The sequence below is a fragment of the Athene cunicularia genome, assembly GCF_003259725.1.
Source record: "Athene cunicularia isolate RWA chromosome 23 unlocalized genomic scaffold, athCun1 chr23_part1, whole genome shotgun sequence".
Lineage (NCBI taxonomy): Eukaryota > Metazoa > Chordata > Aves > Strigiformes > Strigidae > Athene > Athene cunicularia.
This window is the reverse complement of record NW_020799130.1, coordinates 2,673,559-2,681,881: the sequence shown is the minus strand read 5'-3', so window position 1 is coordinate 2,681,881 and position 8,323 is coordinate 2,673,559. Positions and strand designations below refer to the sequence as shown.

General features: G+C 51.5%; 2 protein-coding genes across 6 annotated transcripts in view; one reads left to right on the top strand and one right to left on the bottom strand.

Moving 5' to 3' along the window:
* Nucleotides 1–278, bottom strand: part of AZIN2 (antizyme inhibitor 2) — a 7,011-nt gene extending 6,733 nt beyond the window's left edge. For 2 of the 3 annotated variants that reach the window (XM_026863297.1, XM_026863302.1), the window contains exon 1: nucleotides 162–278. The gene's annotated coding sequence lies outside the window, so the exon portion shown is untranslated. The remainder of the gene's footprint in view (nucleotides 1–161) is intronic. The other variant, XM_026863298.1, reaches the window with a different exon arrangement.
* Nucleotides 185–6,871, top strand: AK2 (adenylate kinase 2). 3 transcript variants are annotated; one of them, XM_026863304.1, is made up of 6 exons: nucleotides 185–309; nucleotides 2,195–2,305; nucleotides 2,403–2,497; nucleotides 3,150–3,222; nucleotides 3,803–3,998; nucleotides 6,043–6,871. In XM_026863304.1, the coding sequence occupies exons 1-6, from the start codon at nucleotides 235–237 to the stop codon at nucleotides 6,048–6,050; spliced, it is 558 nt and encodes a 185-aa protein (XP_026719105.1). In that variant the 5' UTR covers nucleotides 185–234; the 3' UTR covers nucleotides 6,051–6,871. The 3 variants fall into 3 exon arrangements, with proteins under 3 accessions (XP_026719105.1, XP_026719104.1, XP_026719106.1); XM_026863305.1 differs by lacking the exon at nucleotides 6,043–6,871 and adding an exon at nucleotides 3,344–3,485 and having other exon boundaries at nucleotides 204–309; nucleotides 3,803–3,938; XM_026863303.1 differs by having other exon boundaries at nucleotides 187–309; nucleotides 3,803–6,871.
* Nucleotides 6,872–8,323: the final 1,452 nt, after the last annotated feature.

Here is an 8,323-nt window from a genome sequence, read left to right as displayed (position 1 = left end):
CCTCAGGGCTGTGTGTGCCCGGCCTGGCCACGTGCTGGCCGGTCGCAGATCATCCCGCTGCTACGAGTAGGGACGAGGCCTCACCGGGACGGTGGGGCCCAAACCCCGGCTGGGCCTCGGTTCCCGAGCTCCTGGCTCTGAAACCCTCACAGCGAGCTCACCTCGTGTTGTGCTCTCCCGCAGGCTCCGAAGCTGGCTGAGACCTACTGCGTTTGCCACCTGGCAACTGGGGACATGCTGCGGGCCATGGTGGCCTCGGGGTCTGAGCTGGGCAAGCGGCTCAAAGAGACGATGGATTCCGGGAAGCTGGTGGGTAGCGGGGAGATGTGCTGAGACGGGAGATGGTCTGGCAGGACCCGGAATGCGAGCGGGGAAAATCCACCTCATAATAAGAAGCCTCAGTGATAAAATCCAATTAGTGGATTGGCAGGTTGCAGGGTGAAAGCAGAGGCTGGGGGGTTGTTATCCTGCAGGAAAAACATCCCCTAAAAATCATCCTTCCTCTTCAAAATTGCTCCTTGCTTACCAGCAGCCTGTGTCCGTGGGTTGGGTCTTTCTGCCACGGTGGTTTTATGCTCCCGGGGTGCAGGCAGGCTGCCTGATTTTGTGGTTCTGGAATGCTGTTTGCGTTAAAGGTTTATTCTTGGAGCTGCAGAATGTTACAGCTGTGCTTTGTGACTCCTGTATCTCTTCACATGATGCCTGGACTCACTCCTGTGGGGTAAAAGACTTTGTTCAGAGGGTTCATCTGCGTCCCAGCTCTTGGATAAATGCCATCTGTGAGGTGAAAATAGATGTAGGGGTGTTGCTGTAGTAGTTGCAGTCGATGTTGAGTAACTGCTGTGCAAGACAGATGCTTTGGATCCCCAAGAGACAAGAGTTAGGATCTCTGACACATTCATTTTCTGAAGGTCTACTGATCTTGCGAAAATGACTGAAATATCTCGGGGAAACTTGAGGGACAGCAAATTGTAGTGACTTGCCCCAAAGTTAAGCGCTGTGGGGCAGATCTCGAGCATCGCTGCTGCCTGTCACAGGCTCATAACACCCCCCCGGAGAGTCTGCAGGCCCCAGGTGGGAAGAGCGATGTGGCTTATCTCCAGCTTTCGCTCAAAGCTTGTATTGCAACACCGAGCCAGCGATATCCCAGCTGGTTGTGAAAGATAGGGACGTTATCTGGCAAGGCTGGTGGGATCTGCCACGTGTGCGTGTGGCAGCCGGCACCGGGCTGCTCCGCAGGTGTATCCCAGCAGCGTGCTCTGGCTCTGCGATAACCCCACTGCGAGCACAACAGAGTTCTGGGTGGGTTTTTATGCTTGATTACAAGGCAGGACCCCTTTCTCTGAAGGAGGTAATCAGGGAAGTGCAGAAGTGACTTGCTGCTTTACCCAATCTGCCCCATGCCTCTATGCTTCCTGCTCCAGGACTCTTGTTTACGTGTGTTGTCACAGTCTGGTCCCCAATCCTGCTGGTTCCCAGCTGGGTGTGCTGGAGAAAAACGCACTGCTGAGGAGATTACTCTCAAATAAACAGCTATCGTTGGGGCTGCAGCATCTGTTGGTACTTTCTAAATGCTGCAGTGTAGAAAAGGCACTCAGCAGTATGCTAAGATTGTCATATGGGAAAAAAATATCCAGTGAGGCCAGAGCTTGTCAGCAGCTGTTGGGCATTTACCTTCACACAAGGTTTATGTGAATCAATGAGCAACTCACCTGCTTTGCCCTTCCTGGCCAGGCCTGCCTACTGAGGGGGATGCCTGGGTGAAGGTACAAAGTAACAGGAAATAAAGATTACGTTGATATTGTGTCACGAATTGGTTTTAAAAAAATAAATAAATAAATCTGAGGAGTTTGTCTTCAAGCTGACAGTCTCCTTTGGAATATAGCAACCTTTGTAACGGTGAGGTCACGGCGCTGGTCCAAGGCCTTGTGCAGGCCTTGGTGTCCCTAGTGTGAAGTGGCTCATTAGCCACGTCTTGGTGTTGACACCCACGGCAGGGAGAGCTCCTCTGAGGAGGGCAGGTCTGAACACATGGCTTTGACCCAGTTAACAGCAGCACCCTGCGCTGTGGCTGCTGCCTCTGGGACCAGCAACGGCCGTGAAAAGGCTCCGGTGCAGCCCGGGCGCTGGCGTGGGTCCAGCAGCTGTGTAAAATCGGGGTGTCCCTCCTGAGCGTGCGTCCGTCTCTCCGCAGGTGAGCGACGAGATGGTGGTGGAGCTGATCGAGAACAACCTCGACTCTCCTCCCTGCAAGAACGGCTTCCTCCTGGACGGCTTCCCACGCACGGTGAAACAGGCTGAAATGGTACGTGGGCTCCTGCTCGGGGACTGCTCTGACATCTCCTCCCTCCCTGGACACACGTCCCTCGGTGCCCCTCTGAGTTGGGTGGTTTTTGTTGCAGCTGGATGAACTCCTGGAGAAGAGGAGGGAGAAGCTGGACTCCGTCATCGAGTTCAGCATCCCTGACTCCTTGCTGATCCGGAGAATCACCGGACGGTAATTCTTCCTTCCCAAACACCCGGTGCATGGGCTGGGGTTTCCTTATCCCAGTTTCAGATCCCAGCTCGTTCTCACCGTGCTCCAGGCTAGCGGCAGGGCTGCTCTCTCTTAGTTTTCTGCTCTGTTCGAGCCTTCCTGCCCTGATCCCTTGCCTGCTCTCCCGTGCTTGGGCCAGCCTTGATCATAGCCCCTTCGTTGCCCTATAAATAGTTGTTGCTGACACCAGTCAGTGCCCCTGGTGACCCAGCTCAGCCTTTAGGCCCGCTGTCTGAGAGTTAATGTCTCTGCTCTTGCTTCTCTGGAGCTGTTTCCACTCCCTCATGCAGGGCACTGCTGAGCACCCCATCCAGGCTCAGCCACAGCCGTCCCCTGCTGTTTGCTCTTGGGCTGCGTCACCCTCACTTCCCCAGGAGCCAGCCCCCTTCCCCAGTAAACCCTAAAATAAAAATCCCTTCTCCATCTCCTAGTGCAGCTGCTTTTTTCAAATGCCTGAAGAGGCCCTTGGTACAGAAATAACTAGAAGAGATTTTTCTTAATAGTGAGAGGTTGCTATTGCAGATGTTTCTGTAATATCTGCTGGTGAGTGGCAGCTTCAGGAGACCTTGTCCTGGCACTGGGCTCCTTTGCTGACACTTGCTTTCTGTCTTAGGCTGATTCATCCCGCGAGTGGCCGCTCTTACCACGAGGAGTTCAGACCCCCAAAAGAGCACATGAAGGACGATGTATGTGAGCTCCCAAGGCCACAGCTTGCGTTGCTTTGGGTTTAGCTAATGCTTTTCAGCATTCCTGGAAAAACTAATTTCTTTCCTTCTCTCGTACCTCCTGTCCTGGCTTTCTGGGGAGCGTGGGGAACTGCCTGGGCAGCCTGAGCCGACGGCACTGCGGGGAGCGAGGCCTGGAGGGATGAGTGAAGGGTATGGCCGTTCTGCAGAGCCAGCCCGGGCTCTGCCAGCCTCAGAACTTGTTGGACTCTGTCCAAGTTGCGGTGGGTTGTGACTGGTTTCCCTCTTGGGGAGCAACTGTAGCTGGTGTCTGCTCTTGAGGCTCCTTATAGCAAGCAGAGTGGTGTGTGGGGGAAAAGACCACGATGCTGAATCCTTCTCTCTTCAGTGACTGCTCTGGGATTTGGTTCGGCTGCCCTGGGTTCGCCCCGCGCTGCCCTGCGGACATGGGGATCGCCTCTGCAGCTCCGCGTTGTAGCCTGTCGTGGAGGAGGGGAGCAGGGGTTGTCGTAGCTGCAGAGAGAAGGGGGGAGCGTGCCAGGCTGCAGCTAGCTGGAGACTGTCCCCTTGCTTCTCCCAGGTCACTGGAGAGCCCCTGATCCGCCGTTCGGATGATAACGAAACAGCCTTGAAAACCCGCCTGAAGGCCTATCACACGCAGACCTCTCCCCTGGTCTCCTACTACAGCAAGCGAGGGATCCACGCGGCGGTGGACGCCTCCCAGTCTCCCGACGTGGTGTTTGCTAGCATCCTGGCAGCCTTCTCAAGAGCAACATGTAAAGACCTGGTTATGTTCATTTAGGGCTCTGTCCCAGGACGGAGCTCTCCCTTTTCTCTCTCTCTGTCTCTCCATCTCTGTCTCTCTGGGGCCAGGGAGGGTGAAGAGCTAAGCAGGGTAAAAGAGGAAAGGACCAGACACTGCAGCCCGAGGCAGGGCTGTGCTAATTCACTATTAAAGAAGCTGTTAACGGTCTCTATCTCGGTATATGTGAACGTCCGTCTGTCTGTGGATGCTGGAGATTTGGCCCCTAGGGGTCGCAGCGAGCCCGAGCACCAGCCGCCCGCTGCCAGAAATGGGTTTTGCACCACTTTGGGTCAAAAACCTTTTGTTTCGTTCCAGAACTGTAGCTCCCTGGAAAGAGCTGTACTTTCAGCTCCTCCTGGCTGCTCCACAGGGAACTAGTGGAAGGTCGGAGATCAGGACTGAGCAGTGGGGGGAAGGACCTTCCCAGAGCACTGGATAGGTGCTCTTTGTGGGCTGCAGGAGATAACACACGCCAACCCCCGTGTTTCGGCTTGGCTGTGCCTGTGAGTGCAGCTGCCCGCTGCCTGGGGCTGGGTCAGAACTTGTTCCTGTTCTGTGTGTTTTATTCTCTGTGGGATGGCAGGTTACCTGAGAGCACAGACTGTCTTCCTCCTGATGGGGCTTGTGGGGCAGAAAGAGGGTGTGTGAGAGCTGAGGGGTTTTCAGGCTCTCCTCATTTGCAAACCCCAATATAGAAAATATTAGTGAGATACTTTTTGCTTTTTTTTTTGTTTGCTTTTAACAATATGTAGCCTCTGCTCAGAGTCTGACAGTCACTGTGTGGCAAGCTGGGATCTCCTGAGAACAAAAAAAGGACTTGGCTTTTATCTCTTCACTCTTGCCTTGGCTTTGGCCAAGGAGATGAAGATGTGTTGAGCTTCTCCTGATCCCAAAGTCTAAATAAAGCCTTACTCCAAAACAAATAATTTTTTAAGGCCTGAGAGACAGCATTATTAACCACTGGCTTCGTGTGCCCTTGAGCCAATGACTTTCGTTATGAGATCATGGAAATGTGCTTGTTTCTTGAGCAAATCAAACAGCTGTGGGGCTGCCCATTTGAGGACACCATGTGTGGTGTGGTTAATGCCCCGGCTTCTCGGGGCTGTTACACTGCTATACGGTGACCCTGAGAGGCTGGTGATGACCTTTACCCCTGCAGGATTCCAGCCCTTCCTAGAGGACCCCTCTGTAAATGCAGATTGGCCCAGATGAAACTTTGTCCTTTGGCCTTTCATGTATGTTTACTGATTTAGTGTTATTGAGTACCCTCCTGTTTGAAGGAGATGGCCTCTCTCCCTCCTGTGCGCTGAGCTGCTGTGGGCTGGGCGTCCAGAGCAGATGCCTAATCCTCAGGAATCCTTTGCTTTTTTTCTTGATAATTTCTCTTTTGTCGGGAAACCGCTTTCTGTCCTTGTACCTCCTTTCCAGGGAAACAACCTCTTCCCTTCCAGCAAACTGAAAATAACACCAGGAACTGAAAGCAGTTGACTTGTTGTACTTGAAAGCACGTGACTGCGGGGAGAGAGGGTTTGAAAGTAAACGGTGCTGGTTTCGTCAGCAGCCTGCAGTCCCCTGAGGTCCCCCAGATGGCCGGTGCCTTGTCAATTGTCTCTGCTTTTCCTGTGAAGGGGCAGCCCCGGCGCGTGGTGTTAACGTGCTGGGAGGTCGGGATAATGTTTAGCATAGGACTGCTGTGCTCCAGGGAAATGGAGAGGAAAGTGCATGTGTTAGAGCTGCTCTGGCATCTCGGTGACTGTAAAGAAATTCTGAGTGGAAGGAGCTTTTATCTTGAGAGAGTCAGAGAGCTGCAGCCCCCTGTGCACTGCTGTAGTGGCCAGTTGGTGTTTCTGGATTTGGTCAAGTTGTACTCCATGGCAGGAACAATTTTCTTTTACTCTACCCGCTTGTGTTTACTTTGCATCTAGCTCACCAGTCTTTTTCTGCCATAAACCATGATTAATTTTGATTTTTTTCCCTAAATCTATTTTTTTTCTCTTTGTTCCCATTTATTCCAGCTGAGTGACTACGTGAACCAGATGAAACACCACCAAATGCTGCATACTCTGCTACATCACCCATTGCAGCCCTCACCTGGGGGCAAGGGAGGCAGGGAGGGGGTTATGATTGATGGGAGGGGGTAAAAGGAGGTGGTAGACAAGGAGCTTGGGGGCTGATTTGTTTGGGTTTTGTTTGGATTTCTTATTCAGCAGAATCATTGTGAAGAGGAGATGGTCTTCTCCTTAGAAATCACTGTTTGGGGAGGCAAAAACAATTGTACAGAGTGAAACACCTCTGCCAGCAATCAGAGGCAGGTCCTTGACCTGTTAGGGTAGGACTAGGTGCTGTTCCAGACTTCTCCAGGACTTTCAGGGCTTGTCTCGTGGGCTCATAGTACTCTGAGGGCACTGCCAGGTTTGCTGTGATTAGTTTTCTAAAGTTCCTTCCTGTCAGCGAGGACCAAAATGAACAAATGATTCATCATTTCTGAAATGGAAAGTTAAAAAAAAAAAAGATGCCATGGTCTTTTCCTGGAAGTTTTGTTTTTCTTGTTCTGCTGCATTCCTAAACCCCAGCATAGAGACTCCTCAACGTTTCTCTGCTGCTGAACAGAGGGGCCGCGGCGCTAGTCCAAGCCTGCCTTACTTGGCAATGGGGGTGGCTTTTCTGTGATCTTGACCAAGCTGGAATTTACACAAAATGCTGAAGAAATGCAAAAGAGACTTTCTTAATTGACTGCAAAAATAACCCTTAATTGGGGTTTTTTTGCATTTCTTTTTAGATTAAATGGTGCCTTGTCTAACCTCTGAATCAATAATAAAATAACCCCTTTACATTTTGTATCTGTTGCTGTGTCCTCTTTGACCTGCAGACAGCGTGGAAGATGAGAGGCAGATGACAGCACAGCCAACTAACAATTGAGCTGGGTGGATCCTCGGGCCTGATCCTATCTCAGGGATGTTGTTCTGTGCGGCTGAAAATGTGGCTTGTAATTCCTTTTATCTCTCTTCCTTGCTGAGTGTGTTCTGGTGGTTTGTATCACCATAGCAATGGTGTCTTTGGCTGGTTTTCTCTCTCATTTCTTCATGTGTGCTGCTGAAAGCATTGAGCCCCTGTGTATCCTGACCCTTTCTGGCCAGAGCTCCTTTCAGGTGTTTTTAAGTGATGTCATTCCTAGCCATCTCCCTCCTCTCTTTGCATCCCCAGTGTGTAGAGGAGCTGATGTTATTTCCTCTCCTCCTGCAGCAACTGGAAGCCACATATTGTGCCTTCTGTTTCTGCTCATTTGCTTTCTGCCTTTCATACCTTTTCTCTATAAATACACAGGGCAGAATCTAACACAGGGAACAAGGAGCATTTCCTGGCCTCTGTCCTGCCTCCACAGGACCCTGCCTGGTGCTCTGAGGTATCTCAGAGGGAGGCTGTTCAAGATGTGCTGAGGGAGGGGTTGTACCACCCTTGCAGCCCCGCTTGTGTTCTGGGCTTTGGTTTTGGCACTGTGGACAGGCACCACAAAGGGTCAGGCTGCATGCACAGTTTCCTCCAGAAATGACTGGTTTCTCCAGCATAATTGGGCGCTCTCCCTCTTCCGCCATTCAGTCTCCCTGTGCTCTGGTGGTTTTATTACCTCTCTGTACCTCCCATTAGCATTCCCTCTCTTTTGAAGGCAAGCTTGTGCCTCTCTGGCGTTTGTGGTGTTCTTCCCTAATTTCCTTTGATGATGGATGTTAAACTCTGCTCTTCCTCGTTGTTTGGGATTGTGTCCTCTACTACCTGCCTGCTGTTGTCTTACAAACCTGTTCTGCCTGCTCCTCCTGGCTTTCTAGTACGTGGGATGGAGAAGTCTTGACTCCTCTGAGCTGGGCTTCTTCCGTTTGATCCTTGCCTAAGTGTGGAGTGTGAAATGAATTGTTGGGGTGCTGTGGGAAAGGCTGCTGTGGGGAGGCTGGTTAGCCCAAGCCTACATCCTCTGTAGTTGGATCTGTTCTGTGACCTGTCTCTGTCACGTTGACCTTGAATGTTTTCCACAGCACATGATGCTCTGCAGGTGCTGTAAATTCCTTCTGTTCAACCATTTCATTCCAGCAAGCTGCTTATCAGGCACTCTTTTGAAAACTGTTCGTATTTCATACACACAATTATTCAGCAACTATAAAAGGGGAAAAATCCTATTTATAGCACAAGGACCAGCATCAAATAGGACACTGAATTCTCACTGATAGAGGAAGTGACCTGTTCTCTAATGCAGCAATATTTCTGCTGAAAAGAAGCAGCATCTTGGATTGGGGGGGGGGGGGT